The sequence below is a fragment of the Nannobrachium achirus genome, assembly GCF_963921795.1.
Source record: "Nannobrachium achirus genome assembly, chromosome: 2".
In the NCBI taxonomy this organism is placed as follows: domain Eukaryota; kingdom Metazoa; phylum Chordata; class Actinopteri; order Myctophiformes; family Myctophidae; genus Nannobrachium; species Nannobrachium achirus.
In genome coordinates, this window is record NC_137811.1 from 22697451 (window position 1) to 22724664 (window position 27214).

Below are 27214 nucleotides of genomic sequence, written 5' to 3' on the forward strand. Positions count from 1 at the left end.
GTAGATCGGTGCTTGTAGATCGGCTATTCTCACTATTTTAAATCATTTTTAAAACGATGAATGAAAAACGAACGGTTTTGGACATACAAGGTTTCCCAACAACAACGATATGATGGCCTCAGATTGAAGCTCACCCACTCCTGACCTCTTAAAGATGGCTGCTAGCTTTGACTTGCTTGACATTCCTTCTTAATTAGCCCCTCGCTTCACGCCATTATCCAGCCTTGACACCGCCGCGCGCCTGGGGGTCATCTTCAACTCCCGCAGAGCGTTTAAGTCTTGGTGGGCTGAGTCACTTACGCTCGGTACTTGCTATGTCACGGGTTCGAATCCAGTTCACGACCTTCGCTGAATGTACAGTATATCTTCCCTTCGCTCTCAATTTAGGTCATATGTCACTCTTAAGCAGGGACAGCCTGAGAGACGGATGGATGGAGTGGACCACTCTGTGAACTGTTGACTTGACTCTAAGTTCAGTTTGGAATATCAGCTCCACCCTCTCTTAGGCCTAAATTATAACCATATTATATAACCAAAACTTAAAATTTCATTTATATAACGGACATACAGTATGTATATTTTATGTTTTGTATTTTATTAATCACTACTTAAAGGGATATTCCATTTTCAAAAGAAACTTTGGTCATTTTTATCATCTAATCAGGCTTTTATGAACACCCTGAACAGTTTTTAATTTGCTTGATTCAATATTTAGATATTTGATGTACATGTTATCAGGACTTCCAGGCCCAGGGCCTCTCCTCATACACACCCATTGTAACTTCAAACTATTAGGAGGGTATTATGATTCACCAGAAATAATAATGGGTGTTTTTAATGAATCTATCATGGTTAAAATGGAGTTTGAAGTTACAATGGGTGTGTATGGGGAGAAGCCCTGGAGGAGGAGGGCCTGATAACATTTACATCACATATCTAAATATTGAAGCAAGCAAATTAAAAAACTGTCCAGGGTGTTCATAAAAGCCTGATTAGACGATAAAATGACCAAAGGTTTTTTTGAAAGTGAAATATCCCTTTAATGATGTCACACAGTTGCACAGTAGTATTCCAACTACTATGTATGTATGTGTGTTCAGCAACCAATCACTGCTACTCCTTCATCAGACATCCACTACAACTATACACTAGTGTTGATTTTGACAGCACATGTTGATTTAGTTTTAGTCATAATCTTTTGAATGAAATGTAATTTAGTTTTTAGTCGACTAAATCTACAGTTGGTTTTGTCGACGAAGATGTATTTTGGCAGGCCTTGATTGCGTCAACAATCTAGACAATCTACAAGCTAACAACGCACCACAGCTTGTAGATCAGCTATTTTCAGAGTGCAACTTAAAATGAGTTATCTCTTAGTTCTACTGGTTCTCTTCTCCACTAGTCCCTCCCTAACATTTTAGTCTAGTTTTTATTTGTTGACAAAATTGTCAATACATTTAGAGTCTTAGTTTTAATAATCATAGCTTGGTTTTAATTTAGTTTCTATTTAGTTTTCGTCAGTGAAAAAAGGTAGTCGGCAAAACTTTTTTGTCATAGTTTACTGATCAGGCTGTTATTTTATATACATTATATCTAGACATTTATCATGTTATTGTTGTCTTTATCATTGTTACTATACTGCTACAGTGTCCGAGGAGCCGCATTATGTACAGTTCCTGTGCATAAGACGTAACTATAAGTACAAGTACCTTGAAGTTTGAACCTCGCAACTCGCAAGTTCCCAAACTGACTAGATAAAATGGGTAACAATGAGGAATACTGGTAAGGAAGGGAAATGCTATTACTAAGCAGTTTGGATGCAAAAGCAGACATTAGCAGACAAGCATTGTCTAAGCATTTGTGATCCAACTTTGTCATCGAGTGTGAGCAGTCTATGGTCAGGAATACCAAGTCTGTAGAAGACATGTCGTTATTTTACTGTTCCCTTTAGCAGTCTAAAAAAGGTGAAACAATAATGGGGGCAGATCATAGAAGTTGTATTGAAGTTCTCCCCCTGGGACATCGAATGGGAATAGGCAATTTAAAAAGAGAAGTTCTTTGGCAAAGCGCTACCTCATTAGCTGTGCATACGAATGGAAGCGAGCATGTGTGTGTGTGTGTCTTTGTAGAGCCCCGATCGATGCCAGATGGGTTTTGGTTCCGATGCCGTTCACAGTTTTGGAGAGTCCCAGCCCACCAATTACCCACGTTATGACAGATAGCCAAAAGTGCAAAATGTTCTAATCAATTTGAAAAACTTGATTAAAGACTCTGTTTGAAAACATGCCCAAATAAAAATAAACACAAACTTGTGATGGACACACATTTTTAATTGTGTTTATATTAAACTTAAATATATGAAAAGAACATTTAGCTTACTTGTAGTTATACTTATACTAAGTTATTGTTTCGTGCTTTTTGGATAGCGTGGAGAGAGAGTAGGGGACTGAGTGGGTAAAACATTGTGGTTACAGTAAAAGTTAGAATAGGGAAAGAGAGAGTGGATAAGAAGGGAACAAAATAAAGGAAGGCTCAGCCAAATCAGAAGCAAAGCCCAGTTTACAAACCTTGCATGATTTAAAATGAGCAATTGATGAATGGCACGGCAGGCAGGTGGAAAACATATACAGTTTATAAAAAGTATGTCAAATCACAGTGTCTTGGTTAAATTGACACCGTTAAGGAAATGGAAAACAGAGCTTCAGGTATGAAAACACATCAAATTACAGCAGGTATAAAACTCATGCGCATGGTTAAAGTCGAGAAATGTGTAGCCATATAGCAGTGGGTGTTGGGAATTGAAAGAGTGACGAACATTCATTTCATGCCGTTGATTATACTGAATCACTTATTTAGAATACTTATTTGTTTATGTGATTATTTTTTGCCCGTAGAGATGCTGAAAAGTGAGGACAATCAAATCATGAATCAAGAGGGTTTTATTTGTCACTAACCTATACACGTACATGACAAGCAGATAACATGTTCATAATATGCATAATAACTCGTTATTTTTTGGTTCATTTAAGTTTTTTGTCCTCATTTAGGGCCCAGACAGCTGCCGAAAAAAAGAGAAAAATAAACATTCTAAGCCTTGAGCCCTTCTGGCTGTGAGGCATCTCAGGCTCTTTCATTTCGCATCATCACAAACAGTTTGTTGCTAGGATGATGTTTGTCAATCATAATTGGTGTGGTTGCCCCCTGTAGAGCAACCAGACCAGTACTTGTACGACTTTATTCCATCTTCCATCATCTCCTAAGTAATCTCTGTTTTTGCTGTGCTACTCCCACATATTTGGTGGCACGCACTTGGGCCATATGTCAAATCGACCGGCTTCATCAGAACATGCATGCGCGCTATTTTGCTAAGAGATATGTTATATAGTTTAATTTATATAAATGTATTTGTGGAATTAATTTTCTCCATTGACTTGAAAATGAAACTTTTCCCAAATATGGATATGGCTGACATTCGTGTCACGGCAACCATCTATACATACATTTTAGAACTGCAGCCAGCGGTATTTATTTGTTTGTCAGACACGACCAAATGCAGCACTCCAATTGGCTAGGACTGATCACGTGGCACACGGAGTTCTTAACCGGAAGTGCGTCCGGCGGTCAAATATGTCCGACAGGAAACGTGCTGCGGCACAATAGTTCCGCCACAATAGTTCCCCCCCCCAAAAAAAATGTTTTTTTTTTAAAAAAAAAATTACTTTTTTTTTCAACTTTTTTTTTTCAAAATTTTTTTTTTTAACTTTTTTTGAAAAAAAAAAAGTTTTTTAGTAAAGAAGCGGGCGTGGACTCTAGATGTGAGCGGCCCGAAGGGCCGCGAACCTCTAGTACAGTACAATTTCCAATTGCATCTTTCTAGTTATTATTTTTTGTTCCTATGTTTACTTTTTTGTCCATGTCCTCATTTAGGGACCTGACAGCTGCCCCCCCCCCAAAAAAATCTTTCTCAGGCACTTCCATTTCTCCATCATCACAGTCGGGCGCTAGGATGATGTTTGTCAATCATAGTTCTTTTTGCGACAGGAGACAGGAGAGAGAGAGCACTGGGCTGACTTCAACCACCTTTCCTGGCGGTGAAGCTTTTAGATCTATTCCATTCCAAAATGATGACAGTGGACTGAAACAATTTTCCAAAGTGTTTGCTTATCTGACAAAACAAACGCAACAAATCTCTGAAATGACCAAAATGTACAGCTTATCTCTGTATTTGTTTGTCCAGAAGGAGATGTCCGATAGTGACAAAGAAGAGGATGCGCACACTGTCAGGAATTGCTAAAAAATGACACTCTTTATTTCAACGTTTTGGTCGTTAGACGTAGAAATGTGCAGGTCCTCTTCTTTGATATCACTATCGGACATAATAATGCACTTTTTGTCCTACGTACCTGGCACCAACCTTTGAGGTGTGCGTCAGCCTTGTTCTTTTTTTTTTAAGATTTGTTTTTGGGCTTTTTATGCCTTTATTGATAGGACAGTAGACTGACAGGAAATGGGGAGAGAGATGGGGAATGACATGTGGCAAAGGTCGTCCGGATCGGGAATCGAACCGGCGATGCCAGCAGGCATCGTAGCCTAGTATGTGGTACGCGCCTTGACCACCAGGCCAGCGGGCGACCCTGCGTCAGCCTTGTTCTGAAAAGTTTGTTCAGGCTGTCAAAATTAAAGGTGATACACCATGCATTTAAAAAGTATTCATTTCATATTGTTTATGTCCCAAAAACGTTTTTCAAAAGGTTTGAGGCTAAATTACCACTCCTGAATAGAGAGCCTCTCTCATTTTTGAATGGCTCTTCAGAGCATTTTCAGCTGCAGTACCACCTTTGGCCTGAACTGCGCCACCCCACCCCAAAATCTTTTTGAAAAAGAATCTTTGTTGAAAAAAAAAAAAAAAAACGTCGGTCGATGACGTCATCGACGGCAGCAAATCTGGACAGCCTGTTTTGAGAACCCGTGGGATGCTTTTAACCTTCGCCTTCCCAAAACCAGAGAAAGACACAACGGTCAGAAATGGGACTTTGTGAGGATAGAAGGTGCTAGTGTGACCCCAAAAAATAGGAAAAGTGAAATTTCATGATGTATCACCTTTAACAGCAGTCTGTACTCTCTGTTTGTACAGGGAGGCGAGCAGAGGCATCAAGCCCAGCCACCATACCAGTGAATGACCTGAAGGTCCTGCTGAACCTGGCCAGAGAGCAGTACCTGAAGATGAACCATGCCTCTCTAGCTGCTGCTGCCCCCCGCCTACGGGACGTCCTAGATAGCACCACCAACACACCAACTAAGACCTCGGGTACAGTGGAAGGACCGATACAGTACAAGAAATACCACTGTATTGCATAGCCAGCTTATCTCTACACATTATGACGCAATATTTTATGCTTTAAATATAAAAAAAATAGCAGATATACAAGCTCACAGCGCGGCACCGAGTGCCGCGCTGCGAGCTTGTAGATCTGCTATTTTTGAAAAATCGTGAGAATTAGAATTTTGACCCGATTCTATAAGTGTCTTTTGAATCCTTCTAAGATTTTTGGAAAAAAAACCTATGTTTCTATGTCGGCAATCTGGCCAGCCGTCGTCAAAGAAAAGGTCCTTTTCACTTAACTGGAGCTCAGTTAGTCTGTTCTTGAGAGACTGCTATGTCAGTGGTGCTCAAATGTGAAGGACCCCCAAAATGATATTTATTTGGCCACGGACCCCCCATTTCAAAATATCTAGTTCCAGGGACCACCCAGAAGCAAAATTTGAGTTACAAACGTTCGCTTTGAAAATACATATATTCAAAGATTTGCACACATTTTCACAACTTTTTCAAAAATAGCAGATCTACAAGCTCGCAGCGCGGCACTCGGTGCCGCGCTGTGAGCTTGTATATCTGCTATTTTTCACTGGTGAAAGCATTCAATAATTCTAGGCCTAAATGGGTTTCAACCACGTCTTAAAACCTTATGTTCAGGCTCTCGGGTTTAATGATACCTCATCGAAATGTAATATTTGCAACTGAATTTGATTGTCCATAGTCTATACATAACAACCTTCATTTGTTTTTACAATATTTTCTTTTACATAAGGGTGTAATGATCATTAGGCAATCTCCCAGACTCCCTCCCCAGTCAGAGTTAGGAATTTGAATGAACGTAGAATCATGCGCAAAATGTAATTTGTATATAGGTGTGAGGGGACTTAATTTAACTGACTGACACTCTCTCACACACTTATGCCAGTGTGCCAGTGATCACCCTCCCCCGTGCGATGTTGGCAGACGTGCCTACGTTTGCCTGCCCCTTCTCTAGATACTCCTAATTATGTAACGTTGTATTAACTGACACTAAAGCCTAGTTGTACTTTCTCCCTGATGCATGCAGAGCTGAAGAGCATCTCCTCCCAGCAGTCTGATTGGCCAGAGAGGAGTGTCCTCCACAACATTGAGAACCTGCAGAGGAGACGACAGCAGAAGAGGTAAATCACGCTTTACAACGCATGGGAACATCACTTTTATTAGGCATTAAAGAGCTATTGTTGCTTATCATACTCCGTTTGGGGACATAAAGCTTGATTCACGGTGGCTGCAGCCTCAGCGTGTGTGCGGCTCTGTGGACGCGCTGTCCTTATGTTCCTGGGGTGCGTTTGATCTCCACAGTGCTTTAACGTCTCCCTGTCCGGGGACCACAGAAGCAAATGAGCCACGTACTGTAGCTACAGTAACTCTGGCCCAGCACTTCTGTTGTGCATGATGGCCCCTGTTAAGATAAACCAAATAAATAATAACCAAATACACCGTAGTACTGTGTGTGGTGATGTTGGGAATGATATCCGTCCTGCAGTCGTTTTATGTTCCTTCACATTCAGCCAAACCTCACAATTTCCTTAACCCATTTAGGCCTAGAATTATTGAATGCTTTAACCAGTGAAAAATAGCAGATATACAAGCTCGCAGCGCGGCTGTAGATCTGCTATTTTTGAAAAAGTTGTGAAAATGTGTGCAAATCTTTGAATATATGTATTTTCAAAGCGAATGTTTGTAACTCAAATTTTGCTTCTGGGTGGTCCCTGGAACGAAATATTTTGAGATGGGGGTCCGTGGCCAAATCCATATCATTTTGGGGGTCCTTCACATGAAAAGGTTTGAGAACCACTGACATAGTAGTCTCTCAAGAACAGACTAACTGAGCTCCAGTTAAGTGAAAAGGACCTTTTCTTTGACGATGGCTGGCCAGATTGCTGACATAGAAACATAGGTTTTTCAAAAAATCTTAGAAGGATTCAAAAGACACTTATAGAATCGGGTCAACATTCTAATTCTCACGACTTTTCAAAAATAGCAGATCTACAAGCTCGCAGCGCGGCACTCGGTACCGCGCTGTGAGCTTGTATATCTCCTCCTAACTCCACACTTTCTGCCAAACCAGCTAACTCCACCCGATTGGCCCTCTTTTTTTCATAAATATGTGCTATTGAACACCCTTTACGTCTGTGTGTTGGTTAACATAATATTGAACCAATGAAAAGTAGTAAAAAGCCCTTCGGTCAAAACCTCCTAACTCCACTTGAGCTAATTTTCCAGAAAATGAACATTGTGGAGTTGGGAGGTTTCGGCCCAACAGCAGAGATGTATTGTGATGTCAAATGAAGCACATCCACTGAACTCAATGGACTTTGTGGGGTTACATAAAAGGTTACAAAAAACATCCATTGAACGCAATGGACTTTTGGGATTACAGAAAGTGAAATGCAAAGAGGTTTACTCCAGGCGACATAAAAGTTTACAGAAAAAGGTTAACCGAAAACAGGTTCACTTTAGGTGACATAAAAGTTCTTAGACCTTGAACAATAGTCTGGTTGCCTATTGCAACTAGGGGTGCAGGAAAATTTGAATTCGAATCGTGTTTCTAACATGGTAAGATTCAGAATCGATTCTTATTTTCCAAAAATCGTTTTTTTTATTCATTATTATTTATTAGATATTATAAATCAGACATGTTGTATTGGATTTACCGTTATTTATATTATTGCAATAATAAAACCTTTACAATTATAAAAGCTACGTAAATGTCCTCTGCTCTCATGCCAGCAGACTGGAGTAGATCCTGATATATGAATTGAATAGAGAATCGTTTTGAATAGAGAATTGTTTTTAAATCAGAAAATAATCGTTTCTGAATTTGAATCGCCTGGATTTGAAAGAATCGAAAGAAATCGTGAATCGTGACCCCAAAAATCGATTCTGAATCGAATCGTGGGATACCCAAAGATTCGCAGCCCTAATTTCAACCACACTAATTATTTTCTTCTCTCTCTTTCAGAGTGGGTCTGTCTGGTCCAGGCTCTAGTGACAGTCTACTGGGTCCCAAGGACGGTCAGAAGAGCTCCTTTGCCCTGCTGGACGCCAAAGAGCTTCTGAAACACTTCACACCTGACGGTAATCCTGCTGGGGAGCTGCAGCCGCTGCTGGTCCAGAGAGGAGGGTACGTCTTCATAGACATGCTCTAATAGATCAATGGTTCCCACACGTTTCAACACAAAACCAAAAGATACATTATACATTACTGCAGGGGTCTTCAACGTTTTCAGGCCAGGGACCTCTTAGCTGAGAGAGAGATGAAGCAGGAACCCCCACTACATAATGTATAAAATTGTGTTGCAGATTAAAATTCTCCAGAGATTTCTTAGACAGCTTAGGCTTGTTTGACAGCACTGTCATCATGTTGGAGTAATGTGTATTTTCAGACATTAACCGTCAAATACTTTAGTCTGCTCTTCTTTTCCCTCTGCAAACCTCTTTGCCAAAAATAGCCGATCTACAAGCTTACAACGCCTCGCAGCGCGAGGCATTGTAAGCTTGTTGATCTGCTATTTTTGGCTAATGTTCCACTCAGAATAGGCTATGGTTCAAGTGGTTAATGTAAAAAAACTTGATCCTATCACACAAAGATTTGCGGCCGCCCTGTAGTAACTCTGAGGACCCCCTAGGGGTCCCGGACTCTCTGTTGAAGACCCCTGCATTACAGCACATATGGTGTCTCACTCACCAGGAGCCAAACTTACAAAAAAAACATTATAAATTAACCAATAATAGTGACAATCGCAGATCTACAAGCTCACAAAGTGTCGCGATCCCAACGTGTTGTAAGCTTGTGGAGCGATATTTTTTGGAAATCTAGTCTATTTCCTTTCATCTGAAAACATTTTTGGAAAAGGAATGTTTACTCAAGACACATAAGAACCAGTCCGTGACCCAAAAGCGTGTCCCGATCCTATGTTTGGGAAACACTGCTGTAGATAGGCAGTAGATGGACACACAGACCAAAGCACAGAGGAAGATTATACTTTCAGAATGATGGCTAGACATTAAAACATTTAGGCCTAGAATTATTGAATGCTTTAACTATTGAAAAATAGCAGATATACAAGCTCACAGCGCGGCACCGAGTGCCGCGCTGCGAGCTTGTAGATCTGCTATTTTTGAAAAATCTTGAAAATGTGTGCACATTTTTCAATATATATTTTTCAAAGCAGACTTTTGTTACTCAAATCTCTGCTTCTGGGGGGTCCCTAGCTGGAACAACATATTTTGAGATGGGTGTCTGTGGCCAAATAAATTTAATTTTGGGGGTCCTTGACATGAAAAAGTTTGAGAACAGCTGATTTAGAGGAAGGATTTAGAAGTCGGGTCAAAGATCGGGTCAAAGATATTCAAAGACTTGCACTCATTTTCACGACTTTTCAAAAATAGCAGATCTACAAGCTCGCAGCGCGGCACCGAGTGCCGCGCTGTGAGCTTGTATATCTGCTATTTTTCAATAGTTAAAGCATAAACTAATGGTTAAAGTGGTTCAAATCTAACGCGACTCGGGCGCGTTCCAGGTATTTGAGAGTTAAAACGGAAAAACAATAGCCTCATAAATTTGCACAATACTATATATACCTACAGTATACACAGACATAACCATGCACTGAAAATAACCCTGGCAGATACTCAAACGCGGACATACTTGGCATCTGTTTGGACTTTATTACGTAGTTTGTTTACGAGTTGGGTGTCCGAATGGTGGGGGATGACAGATTTGATGGGTCCATAACGAGGATTTGATTAGGCTCATCAGCTGTCGACAGCGAGCCCGCAGCCTGCCAGGCTGAAAATGCATTCCAGTCGGGTAGCGAATACAACGGGGGCTCGTCTGGGGGCAGGAAATACATTATTCTAGCGCTGGGAGTTTTCATCAATTAGCCGTAATAACGTTTCTGTCAGCCAAAAGTAAGCCTGTTTGTCTCTGGGAGATTAGTCTTGCTCGGAGAGGAGAGCAGGAACCCCTGTTGTTATTAAGCGAAACGAAATCATGTCCGTGTGAATTATGTGTATCTAATTGACTGTGTTCGTCTCTGCTCCTTTTCCTCTCTCTCCCTCTATTATACGCCTCTCTCCTCTCCCAACCCCATGCACTACCACCTCGAGTCTCTCTTCTGCTTTCTTCCTTGCTTCTCTCTCTCTCTCTCTCCCCCTCCACCCTTTTCTTCTCTCCCAGCAGTGATAATGCATTCCAGTTATCAGCAGAGCTGACTCCCGGGAAGGTGAGCCGGCTGCCTTTCAGCCAGGCCTCGGCATCCCGCTACCACGGCATAGAGTGAGTGTCTTCACGCCAGTGTTGGTTTCCTCCATTAAAAACTGTGATGAAAAATGTTCGACTGCCTTTTTTTCCACTGACAAAAACGGAATAAAAACTAGATGAAAACTAGGCTACGATGACTAAAACTAAGGCAATGCGTTGGCAATTTCAGCAGCAAATAAATACTAGACTAACATTTTAGGGAGAGAAGAGTTCCAGTAGAACTAAAAGACAAGTCATGTTATGTTTGGTTGCGCTCTGAAATGGCAGATCTACAAGCTCACAAGGCGTGGCATCGCGATGCGTTGTGAGCTTGTATTATGTGGGTGTATTATATGGGTATATATATGAGCTTAAATAAAGTTGACAATGCGTTGCACACATATTTTTGATATTTATTTGTATTAAGAACAACATTTATATTATCATCACAATACAATATATAAATGTATTTTGGTAAAGAGAACATACAAACATACCGTAATATTTGATTTTTGAGATGGGGGTCCGTGGCCAAATACATATAATTTTGGGGGTCCTTCACATGAAAAGGTTTGAGAACCACTGACATAGTAGTCTCTCAAGAACAGGCTAACTGAGCTCCATTTAAGTGAAAAGTACCTTTTCTTTGACGATGGCTGGCCAGATTGCTGACATAGAAACAAAGGTTTTTCAAAAAGTCTTAGAAGGATTCAAAAGACACTTATAGAATCGGGTCAAAATTCAAATTTTCACGATTTTTAAAAAATAGCAGATCTACAAGCTCGCAGCGCGGCACTCGGTGCCGCGCTGTGAGCTTGTATATCTGCTATTTTTCAATAGTTAAAGCATGAAATAATGATACACAATAATGTGTACCCGTTCTAAACCTTTTTTTCCTTTCCATCTCCAGGTTTTGCCTGGACGAGCAGCGGGCCCTGGACCGGGACCGGGGAATGGTACGCCTCCAGTCCCGTCTGATCCGCTACGAGACCCAGACCACCTGCTCCAAGGAGCCCTGCTCCGTGGTGCCCTGGGCGCTCAGCCCCGCCCCCTCGCCCGCCGTGCTGTCGGAGCCGGGCAGCGTGCCCGACGGGGAGATGCTGCAGAACGCGGACGTGGCGCGCCTCAAGCGCATGTCCTGGGACGCCCCCGACGTCCCCGGAGGGCAGTCCCGCAAGAGGTGTGTGTGTGTGTGTGTGCGACTGTGCGTGCATGCTGTCACGATTAAAGGACAACTTTAGTTTTTTACAACAACGGTTCATATTTTAGATTGTAATTAAAGAATATAAAAGATGAGTGTTAAATTGATTTCATTTACTTCTTTCTATTATTTTAGAGATTCTTATTTCAGTGGTTGAGGGCATGCGTAGTGGCTAAATATGTCATTTTACACAGAAAAATCCCATTCCCAAGATACAACACAACCTTTCATGGTTGGATGTGACTTATGGGGGCTAGAAGTGTTAATAGTAAACTGTAAATAGCAATAAAGAAACTGCTGGCTTATTGTGTCTAAAAAGACATACAGTATTTAGCCACTTGTACGCATGCCCCCATGCGTACGCATGCCCCACATTTTAGCACGGTAAACGCGATAAAACAATAGAACAAAGCAAATGAAAACATTTCAACAATTACTTTTTATTTTCTCTAATTACAATCTAAAATATGAACCCTTGTTGTAAAAAAACAAAGTTGTCCTTTAAAGGGCCACTTCACCTCTGGGACAACTAGATCTTATTTTATTGTTGTTTGGACACGATCAACACAATCCTTATTATTATTTGTTGTGTTCAATCTGTGTTTTGAGATATTTTAGTATTTCAGCATGACTAGTGATGCATTACATTTTTGCATCATATGATGCAGAATGAGGATGCAAAATGCATCATCATCATGCGTTGTCCCAGAGGTGAAGTGGCCCTTTAACAATAAATGAACTTGAACTTTTTACATGACGATTAATTGTCACTCAAATAATTGCGATTAGCGATTTAATTCGTTTTTTGTTGTTGTCAGTTACATTTCTGTTTGACTTTCAGGCTTTGAAGTTGCACATGGCAGATATGACACGTAGCCTAAATATACAAAGAAATTACTGACATATTTGACAACTACTGTATATACTTAAACAAGAACATTGATAGTGGAAATAGCCGATTTACACAAGCTCACAGCGTTGTGAGCTTGTAGATCGGCTGTGTCCACTATTTTTGAAAATCTTTGAAAATATATGAACATTTTTCAACATGTAAACGTTTGTGACAAAATAATTGCGATTATGTCAAATAATTGAGATTAGACAATTATGCAATAATTGTGACAGGCCTATGCATGAGGCGTGCATGTGTGGGAGATAATCACCAAAATTGTGGAAATTCTCATTAGCTTGTCAACGCTGTCAGGTGGAAACCTTGTATGTTGGTAAAAAGTAAGTAGAAAACAATGACTAAATGAATTGCGTTCTCTGCTGTAAAGAAACCACACCGCGCTTTCCACGGTCCATATTTGCATGCCTGCCTGGCTGGCTGGCTGTTGCTCGCGGCGCTCTAACCCAACACACTACTGTGTGTGTGTGTGTGTGTGTGTGTGTGTGTGTGTGTGTGTGTGTGTGTGTGTGTGTGTGTGTGTGTGTGTGTGTGTGTGTGTGTGTGTGTGTGTGTGTGTGTGTGTGTGTGTGTGTGTGTGTGTGTGTGTGTGTGTGTGTGTGTGCGGAATACAAGTCAGACAGGTCCTGACAGATAGTCAAATAACGTCTTTGAAGATATATATGTAATGTAATCATAAAGGCCTTTATTTGAACAGTACTTATAAAAGTAAATGTTTATTATTTATTTATTGTTATTATTTTTGTACTAGTGCATCAAAGAACCGATATGCAGTACCGAAATTCCATTATTTTTATGGGTACCCGGTTCCCTGCCACTTCCTTATCGGTTTCTGCTTGGAACTGAATTTTGGGTACCCATCCCTTCTGAACGGTTTACTTTCAGGCAGGAGTTCTTGTTTGAGCTGTGGTTGCTGCTCTCTCTCTCTCTCTCTCTCTCTCTCTCTCTCTCTCTCTCTCTCTCTCTCTCTCTCTCTCTCTCTCTCTCTCTCTCTATACATACGGTATATACATTGATCCTCTGTCTTTTCTAATACAACCTTGCTTTCGGTCACATAGCTTACAGCTCGGACTTTATCACACACACACGCACGCACGCACACACACACACACACACACACACACACACACACACACAAACAAACACACCTCTTTTCTTCAATCTCATACTCACATTTGCTCTGACTTTGTCAGGACTCACCTTTCGCTAGTATATGAGACATTCTTTTTGGTGTTCTTTAGAGTGAGATCCAGACACCGTCCACAGTGGGGACATTGCAATGGTCTTAATGAGGGGCATTTTAAATGTCAGCATTCTGCCTTGACAGTGGTCAGCATTATGTTAAGCCTGTTTCCCAGTTGCAACGTCGGAGCTCTGACAGTGAGTGACAGTCAGCACACTAATATTATCATTTCAATAGAATTCAAGCAGTGAATTTAAAACATTTGTATCTTCCTGTCATGGCTTAGCGAGTAGTAACACATTGAACTACCAGAATAAATACTGTTCCTGAATAAACAGTTTGGGCTCCCTGAAAACAGTTGTGAAGAAAATATGTTTAAGAAATGGCATTTGAGAGGAATTAATGTACCTTCCTGTGAACAAAAAGTAGGAATTTAATTAGTTATTTTTCCATATGGCTCCACTCTAGCAAGCTGAACATTTCATTTTTAGTTGGTATTGCAAATCCAGAACTATTAAACTCTCATCAAGTAGCTCAAACAGTATATTAAAAAGTTAAAGGAGAATTCCGACCTAGCGTTAATCTGATGTTATGATATTCCAGAACCATCTGTACATGATTTTTATTCATTTTTTAATTATTTAGAGTCCTCGGTAGCTCGCGATGGAATCGCGAACAATGGGATTTTACGCTAAATCTCTTATTTTTGTCACTCAACAATTCATTTTTCTTGTTTAAATCTGTTCTTCATTATGGCGGAGACATCTCCACAGTGTTGTCAATATTGGGCTGGCGCAAAAATGCGAAACGCCGCTAAATCCCACCCACTCCAGTCAGAGCTAACTCGCTAGAAATGGAACGATTATTCTCTTTTTTTCCTCTGTCACTGGTTAATGGATGGAATAACATCAGATTACCATAAAAAAACACTCGTCCGGAATTCTCCCTTAAGTGTCTCAATATGTAGCTGAATGTAGTCTAAGTTTAGAGCATGTTGAAGTAGTAGGATTGCAACAAAGACAAAATGTGAAAGTTCTTCCCTCTGACTCTCCATTCTCAACACTTCTAAAAGAAGCCCACGATTCCCAAAAGAAGCTGAGCATTTCAAAGTTTGAAGCATAAATTTCTAGGTATGAAGAAAAGTATGAAGAAGTTGGAATGGTCCAAAGATGGGGGCAGAATAAGAATAATAGAACAAAGTCGATAACATGAGTGTGTGCGCTCCCTGGCTCCCAGTGAGCGATTGCACATGATTCTAGAATCACTAATGCTCAGCTGTGTGTGTGTGTGTGTGTGTGTGTGTGTGTGTGTGTGCATGTGTGCGATAGGCTGGCCAAGTCAGAGAGCAGTGATTCTCTGGGCTCCCAGAGCAGCAGCAGCAGTGGGCCTCCTCATCCCTGTGTGAAGTCACTACGACAGCAGCCGCTCAGGACTCAGTCAGCCTCGTCCTTGTCCTCCTCCTCTGCCTCGGTTACGAAACGGACATCTTCAGGTAAGACGCCGGGACTGGGGTTGACTGCTTAGCGCAGGTCAGCGCACGTTAGATGTTTGAGATAAAGCCAGAGAGTCCAAACTGAGATGGACAGGAGGAGGGATAGTGAGTGTATCTGTAGGAGGATGCTGAGGATGGAACGCATACACACACAGTCACACGTACATTTTGTATAACATGGTTATATTGTGAAAATAGCCGATTTACATGCTCACGGCGTTGTGAGCATGTCGATTTTCACAATTTCTGCCTCTAATATTTGACTATTTCACCAATATTTAATTTGTCATTTTAGAGGTATTAAAAGGTCCTTAAATTGTCACTTTAGACATGTGCTGATACTCTATACACTTAAACTTTATGTTGTTTTTTTCACTGTTGAGTGAGAAAACAATGTTTCACATTAAGTTGATCATCATGGCAACCCCCCAAAATAATTTGGCGACCCCCCTGGGGTTGGCATATGAATACACAAGTTAGGAAGCACCGTCAAGTCTCCATTGGCAATACATTATCAGTAAGCACTCTTTCTGTTGACCTGAACATGAAAAAAATATATATGAATTTTGCATTGAGATCAAATCAAACTTAATTAATATGTCACATTTCGTGATGTTATTCCCCAGGTTTAGTGAACCCCTCCACTGCTGACAAGCCTAGACCACCTCAGCAGAAGACATCTCAGGCACTGACAGCAGAGGAGAAACTTGCCAAGGAGTCACGCTCCCAGAAACACCACAGGGTAAGTGTGTGTGTGTGTGTGTGTGTGTGTGTGCGCGCGTGTGTGTGTGTGTGTGTTTGTGCATTGTTGTGTTATTTATGTCAGAGGGCTGAGACATTGTAATCACTTCAGATCCCTTTCTTTTCATGTTTTACACCACACTGCTATGATGCCACTGCATCTTAACCTCTTAAAATGCATGAATCGCTGGTGGAAAAAAACAACAGGGTTTGAAAAATATATATATATTAAGTGGAGGTAATGAGCAGGTGAGCAGGGCGATAACTTACAGTTCTGGTGTATCTTTGTAGTAAACTTATCACAATAGGCCTCATTTTGTAAAAGCCAACATGTGTACATCATTTCAGAATATATGTATGAGCATTGAGTGCATGTAAATGCTATGGAATTATAGTATATTATTCTAACATGCTTGTAATGTAATGCCATCAGATTCACGACTGCAAAAGTATGCAATCAAAACCCACTGTAGATTATGACCTGCACTCTCAGTGCTGTTTTTGTTTTGGATTGTCTCTGACACCGTCTGCTGTTTTGGATTAATATCGACCCAGTGCCTAATTTATTATGTATTTCACACTTACTACTGTTGCTACTATGACACCTGCATTTCCCCCTGGGGATCAATGAATGGCTATCTTATCTCATCTGATGTAGATAACTGACAGGTGCAGCTGTTGAGTAACCCATGGTACTGTATAGGGTGACTCATCAATCATGCACATTGTCTCACTTTCTACTGGAGGAAAGTCCAACACGGACTGAAATGCACTTTTGCACTCTATGGACTCTATGAGATGTTTACACTAGCGCTACACAACTGTAATGTCTGAAACAGAAACATTTAAAACCCGAGACCTTAGTGTGAACCCCCTTTTTGTTCTCCGCTAGTTCTCCCCTGCTGCATGCAGCTTTATGATAACACAACAGGAGACGGAGGGGGGGAAGAGAGAGACAGGGAAACTGTGTCTCTTTGTGAGTGTGTGTGTGTGTGTGTGACTGTGTGTGTGTGCGTGTGTGCGTGTGCGTGCGATTGTGTGCATGTGTGTTGATAAAGAGGAGACAAGACAGTGACTAGTTTTCAGAGGCTACTAGGCAGGCAGTGTCCTTGTAGCTCACAACATATACAAAAAAAAATTGAAAAACATATTTGTTCTTTTGTGTAAGTAGGAGTGTGCATTGTCTGGCTGCCACTGGCAAGGCCCTGTTGCGCAAGACACGGAAATAATTAGACTCCCGTTGACCCTGCATAAAATAATGAAGAAATAATTATTTATTCTCCCCGCAAGCATTCTATGAAGCATTGCTTGCACATTTTGACAAAACATGGCTTAATGGAGAAAGTTGGGTATACAGTAATGAATCGCTCCCAAACAGTGTGGTGAGTCAACCACACATTATTATTGTGGTATTTACAACTTTACTTTATTTTTCATTTACTGCAAGTACATCAATACTTTGTGCACACTAATTTCCCAAAACTGAGTTGTGAATTCTACAATGAAAAGGTATTTTAACCACTTAAACTGGCATACAAATACAATTTCTTCACAGATTTACAAAAAATCCCGAAAGCAGCCTTCGATATGCTGAAGCATAGTTATAATATTATTTATACACTCAAGAACTTAATTTGATTAAAACGTTTAATATTGTCACTTTATTACACTGTAATCAGCTGATTTGTTTGGTTTAGAATAGATTGATGAACACTTTCTCTGTCATTATGTTCCTGCTGTCAGGAACTGAGGTCAGATAAACGTTTCATGGTACCAACAGATAAAGTGCTGATGCTGAACAGGACAGGACGTTAAAGGAGTAGTTCACCCACAAGTCCTTGACATGAAAAGTTTGAGCACCAGCCATCATAGAAACATATCGTCGTTGTCGGGTGAAAACCTTGTATGTCCAAAACCGTTCGTTTTGCATTTATCATTTTAAAAATGATTTAAGCTAGTGAAAACAGCCGATCTACAAGCACACAACGCCTCGCAGGTGCGAGGCGTTGTGTGCTTGTAGATCTGCTGTTTTCACTACTTTTGTGCGACGGCCTTGTATGATGAAGCAGAGCTTTATTGCGAAAGAACATACAAATTTGAAACTTGGAGATACGAGGTTTCCACCCGACAGCAACGATATATATATATATTTTTTAAGATTTGTTTTGGGGCTTTTTTTTTGTATGCCTTTATTTGATAGGATAGTAGACTGACAGGAAATGGGGAGAGAGATGGGGAATGACATGTGGCAAAGGTCGTCCGGATCGGGAATCGAACCGGCGACGCCAGCAGGCATCACATCCTAGTATATGTGGTATGCGCCTTGACCACTAGGCCAGCGGGCGCCCCAGAAACATATTTTTTTACTGCTAGGATTTAAGACAATTTGCAGAATCAGCCTCATGGGTTAACATACACCTACAGTACTATTGTGCATGTTCTGTCTCTCATACTTAGCACATACTGTACATACTGTTCATAAGCTCACACATAATCCACACACAAACACTGATTCACCTTCTCCACATGCATCTCACAGCCTGCGTCCTGAGCTGGAAGACCTTGGCTTGGTCTGATTACTATGCAAACAGGCTTATCACCTGAACGCCAGTTCCGGAAGCCAACGGGTTGGCGTTATGCAAAAATAATGACGGTCGTTTATTCCGGGACAAAGATTAAAAGCAGCCCTCCTAACCCCATCGAGACTAAATGGCACCGATGATTCGTCGTAATAATTTATGACATTTCCCCCAGAATAATCATTGTGGTGTGAGTGGGGTGAAAAACTAGTGTTTTTTTTTTGCCCTCGTAACAATGTGTGCTGTGGATGCATGTGCTTGTATGTGCACACATGTGTTTATGTGTATACGTAACAAAGGATGTCCTTAGAACATTTCAACTTTGAAAATGGGCCATGGTATGGTTATAATTAGAATCTGAACAAATGAGTGTACGGTTATGTAGGAAATTAATGCAGGTGGGTGTAATGATTTTTCAGGTCTACTGACTGTGTGTGTGTGTGTGTGTGTGTGTGTGTGTGTGTGTGTGTGTGTGTGTGTGTGTGTGTGTGTGTGTGTGTGTGTGTGTGTGTGTGTGTGTGTGTGTGTGTGTGTGTGTGTGTGTGTGTGTGTGTGGGGTGGGGGGGGGGTGTGTGTGGGGGTGTGTGTGTGTCTGCGTGCGTGCGTGCGTGCGGTGGGGGAAAAAGTACTCACATATTTTGCTTAAGTAAAAGTATCAATACTGCAATATAGAAATACTCTGTAAAAGTCCGGAATTCAGGTATGAAAGCGTTGGCATCAAAATCTACCAAAAGTAAAAGTACAAAAATGTTTGACAATAGCAGATCTACAAGCTCACAGGGCGTCGCGATCAGCTTGAAGATATCAGCTATTTTCAAATAGCCAAGGTATAAAGTGGTTTATGTAAGTTTTTTTGAATGAATTATTTCTGCAAAGTTACCTGTAACTAAAGTTTTCGAATAAATGTAGTGGAGTAAAAGTACAATATTTGGATCTGAGATGTAGTGGAGTAGAAGTAAAATATTGGAAATTGGAAATACTCAAGTAAAGTAAAAATACCTCAAAAGTGTGTGTGCGTGCGTGCGTGCGTGCTCGCGTGCGTTGTACTGTACACGTCTGTTCATCTATGTGTGTGTCTCCCCTCTCATCAGATGCTGAAGGAGGTGGTCGCCAAAACGCTGAAACACCATGGGATCACCTCCGAACATAAATGCTTCAACGTCTGCAGCCAGAAGCTGTTTGAAATCTCCAAATTCTACCTCAAGGTTAGTAGCTTTGTTTCACACAGACACCGCTGCAGCAGCTGTCCTTTTATGCTGTTTACACTTACCTGTCCTTTTATCTTTGTATCGAATTATCAGGGGGTTGGTAGTAGAAATTAATTGTTTTTGAAACATGGCCAGGACTGCAGCTTCAACAAATCACCACCGTGGGAGCCAATATGTGGACATCAGTGTTAATATGTGATACCAGAACATGTGTCTTCCAGTGGTTCCCATTTTTATTTATTTTTAGCTCAAGACCCTAAAAAGAAATTTGACGTTTTCCAGGGTCCCCAACCAAGTGAAAATCTTACTCTGTCATATTAACAGTACTTAAATATGCTTAGGAGGAAAGATTTGCAAATGTCACTGAGGAAAGGTTATCTGTCAACATTATAGAGAAAAGGGAAAAAAAGGCGAAACAAATAAACAAGGGGGGCGATATGCTGCGGTGTGAATCACAAAGTCGTCAAAACGCTAGTCAAGTGATCTCCAAACCAAAAAGCAGTTATAATTTCAAGATATGAGTATTTGAATTGGCCAGACTAGCAATGGAATACAACAGAACTTCAGAAGATACTTCTATAAAATGAAGCATGGATTGGCACACACACACACACACATTCAGTGGAGGCATTTCAGAATTTCAGGGAAACACCCCAAAATATTGGTGTGTACTGCGTGCGCCATGTTTCTAAAATCACATATTGGGACATGTTCTGAAAATAAGGGTCTTGGGATTCTTTTTTTTTTTTTGGCTTTAACCCCTGGGTTTAACTGAAGCGATATTAATCCTTTGCCGTCCGAAATAGAATGGTGGTTGGTAGATTAGCCGTGAAATTTCTATTATTGTATTGTGATCTGAGACATAATATTATGTTTATAAACATGAGCCCGCCGCCCCTCCTTCTTGGACAGCGCCGTTGTTTTTTCTTTTTTTTTTCCCCCAGGTCATTAGCTCACCGTGATTTTCTCGATCTCCGTTGGGATAAAGTGGTGGTTTTGGCCGAGCATCGATCTCCCCGTGCATTTCGCGTGCGCGATCCGCGCGCATAACGATCCATGCATATAGTCCAGGAGTGACTGAACAGTCGATGTGTCCACTTTGGATAGCCTAGCACCTAGCACTCCAGCTCTGCTAGTGCTAACGTCCAAACAACAAGTGGGTGGGAGGAAGGAAGGCTGAAGAAGGAGAGGCCATGAGAGTCACTTCTGTTTCACTTTCACTTCTGCAGCCATGAGCCACCGATGGACGAGCGGTGACTAGGGAAGGTTAGACGATCGCCGATTTTCGGATCAAAATCATTTATTCCGGTTTTAATGACAAAGTCCGGGAAAGTACGGCGTGGCTGAGACTCCTTGCTGGGATGTGCGATATACTACGGTTTTAACATTAAGGGGCTCCCCGTGGCTTACAAAGTGTTAATGAATTCCAAATATTATCAAAGTATTCTGCGGCACCCTGGACTTGCATCACGGCACCCTGGGGTGCCACGTCACCCGAGAAACCCTGCTCTACAGTATGTGTGTTTGTAATAAAAATGTGGTCCATCTTTTTATTCTTCCTGAATGAGAATGTGCTCCTCTCCTCTTTTGAATGTTGCAGGATTTGAAGACGTCTCGAGGCCTGCATGAGGAGATGAAGAAGGCCGCCAGCATTAACGCTAAACAGGTAACAATGTTTTCCGCGATGGTGTCCAGCTTCCTCGTTATGCGCACCTTCGCTACCTTCTTCCCCTCGTCCAGGGTAACCTAACACGGTATTACCAACACATTATGGGATGGCTTGGGGTAGAAGACAGGGTTAAGCAATTAAAAATGAGATTGGCTTTCAAGACAGTCAAAGGGGCTCTGCCCTCCATGCCCTCATATCTGACTAGCTACCTCAGAAACGTAAGCGACACCCACAGCCGGCACTGCCACCAGAGTGCGGGATGCCCTATAGCAGTGGTTCCTTAACTTTGTAGCTCAAAAGCCAAGTCATTTGCCTGGGACCCAAAAGAGAAATTAGACTGGGACCCAAACTAGTGAAAACAGCCGATCTACAAGTTCACAACGCGTCACTTCATGCCACCTTGTGAGCTTGTAGATCGGCTATTTTCACTACTACTTTTTCTAATTTAATTTAATTAATTTTTTTTTAATGAAATTACTATTCATGAAAATATTTTTGGGGAATGTTTTTTGAAAATGTTTTTAAACAATAATATTTAAATCCAAATGTAGGAAACCAAAAATTAATGAACCCATAAAAATGGGTCTCGACCCAGTGTTTTGGAACCAGTTCCCTATACTGTACATATAGTGTTTTATATATATATGTTGACGATATTGTATTTTGGTGTTATTTCATTATGATAATGTTGATTAATCGGATACATAGGACCACAATGGAAACAAGTCCCCAGGACTCTTTTGTGTCATCGTGTGTTCACAATGCTGAGGAAGACTGAAGGGTCGAAACGCGTACGTTGTCTCTGTCCAGAGTAGGGCTGTCACAATTATTACATAATCGTCTAATCGCAATTATTTGACATAATCGTGATTACTTTTCATAATCGTCATAATCGTTTCCAGTTGAAAAATGTTTAAAAAAGTCAAAAATAGTGGAAATAGCAGATCTACAAGCTCAAACGCGTCGCATCGCGACGCGTTGTGAGCTTGTAGATCGGCTATTTCCACTATCAAAGTTATTTTTTAAGTAGTAAGTTGTCAAATATGTCAGTAATTTCTTTGTATATTTAGGTTATGTGTCATATCTACCATGTACAACTTCAAAGCCTAAAAACCAAACAGAAATGTAAATATCAACGACAAAAACACAATTAAATCGTTAATCGCCAATTATTTGAGTGACAGTTACCGTATTTTCCGGACTAAAAGGCACACTTAAAAGCCTTTAATTTTCTCAAAAAAATACAGTGCGCCTTATAGTCCAGTGCGCCTTATATATGGATCATTCATTGACATTGACATTCCCTTTAGCACAGCTCCATCTGTTGGATGCATAACACAACTGTAGCGTCTATTATGTGCGCCTTATAGTCCGGTGCGCCTTATATATGAAAACAGTTAAAAAATAGACCAGTCATTGACAGTGCGCCTTATAGTCCGGTGCGCCTTATAGTCTGGAAAATACGGTAATCGTCATGTAAAATGTCATATCGTGACAGCCCTAGTCCCGAGAGGTGAATAAACCATGTGAAAAGGATTTCCTTGTGTGCTGTGCGACTTCTGAGTGTTGCAGGCTTTCTGCTCTTTTGCAGTCTCTTTCTCTACGTGTCATCATATCTGAGTGCAACCCTGAGCTGTTTGCGTTTCTGTCTAATAAAGTATTTAGTCAATCAAAAAACCCAGCGACAGAGCCAGCTTTCCTAGCCAGCCTATTCAGGTTGCTCTACTCCATAATTTAATGTGCGTTCTCAAATTTGGATATCACTTAACCTGCCCATCCCTGCTATTTGGGACGGTGCAGGGGTCCAGAACCTGCCCACCATTGTGGAGTTCCATTTCTCCACTGTATCTTGTGCTTCGTCCCGGTGCTCCAACCAACAGAATGGGCTGTGTTCATGGCCATGGGTGGGAAACCAGCCAGGGATTGGGTTCTTTGTCACTGCACTAGCATCTCATACAGTTTAGTCTGGGTGCCTGTTAACTCATTGAGTGCCAATCCCGAACTAGTTCGGCTTTATTAGCGTATCGTAGAGTGCCGATCCCGAACAAGTTCGGCTTTTTAAAAAAAAAAAAAAAAAAAAAAAAAAAAAATTGAAAAAAAAATTTTTGATTTTTTTTTTTTTTTTTTTTGGACCCCATCAAATCTGGTGAACATGATTTCAATCGCGATTTTGCATGTTCCACCCCCATACAACCCCATCTAACATACAGGGCAGCCATTTTTGTTTACATTACATGTAAAACATAATGGCGATTATCTCAAGAATGCCTGAACGGATTTCCAATCGGATTTTTTTGTTTGAAAGCTGTGAACAAACTGCACAAATCCACTCCAATGCAATCCAGGATTGCATTGGATTTTTTAGAGCTCATTCTTCTCTGTTTTTTTCCCATGCATGAGGTGTGCAAGGTTTAATCATGGCTAAGTTGACGAAAATAAGGCTTCTAAAATGCTTGGTAGCCAATAGCTAACTTCAAGCTAACTTCATCCTCTTCCTGTACATGCACAAAGGAAAGTGTTCAGGCAAGTAGGGCTTGGGCTTGGGCTCCAGGGCTTGGGCATGCATTACCAGCATATCTCTATTATTCTCTGGTCACTGGGCGCCCTCTAGTGGTGATAGGCTGGCACTCAATGAGTTAAAGCAGGGGTTCCCAAACTTCTTTGTCTCAGGGCACCCCATAAATATATATTTTTAATCCGAGGCACCCCTACATTATAATTTTCACTCCCAGCACCTTATATTTATAGCATGTCGTCGTTGTCGGGTGGAAACCTTGTATGTCCAAAACCGTTCGTTTTGTATTTATCATCTATAAAATGTACTAAACTAGTGAATACAGCAGATCTACAAGCACACAACGCCTCGCGATGTGCTTGTAGATCGGCTGTTTTCACTAGTTTTGTGCGACAGTCTTGTATGATGAAGCAGGGCTTTGCTTTACCAAAAGACTTACACATTTGAAACTTGGAGATACGAGGTTTCTGCCCGACAGTGACGATATTTTTGTGATTATGTTGCGAGGGAAACGTTGAGATAATGGCCATTTTGGTTAGAACTGACTGAAAATAACTTTGTACTTCAAGTTTAAAATGACACTAAATATTTTTTCAAGTGTCCAATTGAGTTCCAAATATTATCAAATGATCTCGCGGCACCCCTGGACTGCCGTCGCGGCACCCCAGGGTGCCCCGTCCCCCCAGGGTGCCCCGTCCCCCACTTTGAAAACCCCTGTGTTAAACTCTGCACTAAATATCATCTAGGCTGCTAGCAGGGGGTGCAAGACAGGCTGGGTTCCTCATGCACGCGTAGTCGCGTACACTACATTTGGCAATCTTGTATCAGCTATTGTTGTCCGCAAATAACTCTCAGATGTCTCAGGGTAGAGAAACTGCGCTCCGCTGAAGCACTCACGACCGGCGACAATATTGAATGGCCTAATGGGCAGAATTGCCCCTGTGGTTCAATTTCCCCAGCAGACCCCGGCAGCCCAGACCAGCTATACACATATTATGAATATAGTGTAGGTATTAAAGTATATAAATCTGTTTCACATGGACTGAACCTCTGTTTAAGGCCACATGGCTGATATAAACCGATCATTATCTCTGCTCTTGTTCTATAGGTCATTGACTGGGAGTTGGAAAAGGCCTCTAAGTGATGAGAAGAAAGACAGAGAGATGATAGCAAATGCTGGCCTTTTGATAAAGAATCATAAGAAAGTCACCACAGTGGCGCTGTGCGTCTGGATGCTGTGTCATTTGCCATTCTCTCAAAAGAAACTATTTTTTTCCACATTCGTTATCTTGTTCTTGCAGACATGTTTTGTCTTGGGAGTTGAAGGAGAATCCATCTTTGTTCTTTCTTCAGGTTAACATGCATGGTGAACAGTTGACTGTGTTCACATTCACATGGGCTGTTACAGTTGTAGCAATTATAACAGCCCATACAGTATAACAGCCCATATAACAGTTCTGCGGATATATATGTGAGTAATATATATATTACTCACACCACGGAGATTTGAATTCATATATATATATTGTTTTTGTCTCATTCCAAGCCAATAATTTGATAACCAGCAGCGGTTCCCTATGGAGACACAAAGAGTGTGCTTTGTTCCCTATGGAGACACAAAGAGTCTCCTCAAATTATTGGCTTAGAAATGCTAAAAAAAATAAAAGTCTCCATGGGGTGAGTAATCGATGGAACATTTTTTGGGGGGTGACCTATCCCTTTAAAACTGTGATTAGTGGTGAGCGATTAGACTAAGTATGATTTAATTAACTTTTAATACTTTTATTTGATTTACTTGTATTTGTGTTTGCCTCTCTCTCTCGTGCCATGTGTTGGTGTATTGGTGTGTCTGTGTGTGTTTTGACTCTTGTCCAAACGCTGTAATATCTCGCCAACCGGTTGAAGCGTGCCATGAAACATAAGCCATAAGTGTTCAACAGAGCAGTAGTGGATAAACTAAAAGAAATCTATACTTGGCACAATCTAGTCGCTGTCGGGTGGAAACCTTGTATGTCCAAAACCTTCAGTTTTTAAAAAAACGATTTAACAGTGAAAATAGCCGATCTACAAGCACACGCATCGTGTGCTTGTAGATCTGCTGTTTTCACTAGTTGTGTGCGTCAGTCTTCTACGATGAAGCAGGGCTTTAACGAACAAACGTACAAATGTGAAACTTGGAGATACAAGGTTTCTATGCGACAGTGACGGCACTTGGTTCTGTGACGACAAGGACAGTCTGTACTGGTTGTTTGACAAGAAGGGTACAGATACTGTTCCCCTTATCGCTGGCACACCTTTTCTGTTTTCTTTTTTAATTTAATTTAATTACACTTTACTTTTACTTTATCCTTTTACTGTTTTTACGTTTTCAAATCCTGAAATTATTTTAAAAATGTAAATGTATGCATCTTAACGTCATTATAAGAGTTTGTTTTACTGTCTCTAACAATAAAAAACGTTTTTGTTGGATCTTGTTTTTAGTGTGTCACAGATAGAATATCAGCATTTTTTGACAGTATTGTATCTTAAGAACTATGTACAGTATATATACAGTACCTGACAAGATGTACAAAAAATCCTCGTTTTTATCCAGACAAACAGGCAATCCAACACAGTGTGGCGCTTATAACTCACTGACAGCTACCATCAATTAACTCTAATTTGTCCTCGGTACAGATTGATAAGGTTAGGAACCCTGCCTAGCTGTCAGTGTTCTGACAAGATTTGATACTTAAACCTAGTGACAGATTACTGACTGTAATGTAGAATTATTGGATGCAGAGACTTGAGTGATGCACTGATATCCTGGCGTTGTGGCTTTTCTGAAAGTAGTCTCCTGGCTTTTAGAAAGTAGCCTATACTATAGCACAGGTTTTCAACGTGAGGGTGGCTAGTTATATTGTGAGTGTTTTACCCTGCCTCATTAAAGGGAGGATTATCACAATGACTGTAGGTACTTTGTGTGACTTTAAAACAAATAAAAACATCTGAACAAACCTTGACAACTTAAATGCAAACTTTGACAACCTTAAATGGCCTTATAGGCTACTTACTATGCACAGTCAGACATCCAATAATAAATATGCACGGCCACACATCCAATAATAGATATCAC

General features: G+C 40.9%; 1 protein-coding gene across 1 annotated transcript in view; it reads left to right on the forward strand.

Annotated features, from left to right (window-relative positions):
• Nucleotides 1-26508, forward strand: part of mtbp (MDM2 binding protein) — a 69834-nt gene extending 43326 nt beyond the window's left edge. Inside the window, exons 14-23 of the mRNA XM_080753223.1 lie at nucleotides 5135-5308; nucleotides 6384-6477; nucleotides 8322-8483; nucleotides 10545-10640; nucleotides 11515-11784; nucleotides 15224-15387; nucleotides 16014-16129; nucleotides 19799-19912; nucleotides 21516-21581; nucleotides 25208-26508. Coding sequence (XP_080609349.1) covers nucleotides 5135-5308; nucleotides 6384-6477; nucleotides 8322-8483; nucleotides 10545-10640; nucleotides 11515-11784; nucleotides 15224-15387; nucleotides 16014-16129; nucleotides 19799-19912; nucleotides 21516-21581; nucleotides 25208-25243 — 1292 coding nt within the window. The 3' untranslated portion in view covers nucleotides 25244-26508. The remainder of the gene's footprint in view (nucleotides 1-5134; nucleotides 5309-6383; nucleotides 6478-8321; nucleotides 8484-10544; nucleotides 10641-11514; nucleotides 11785-15223; nucleotides 15388-16013; nucleotides 16130-19798; nucleotides 19913-21515; nucleotides 21582-25207) is intronic.
• The last annotated feature ends 706 nt before the right edge of the window (nucleotides 26509-27214 follow it).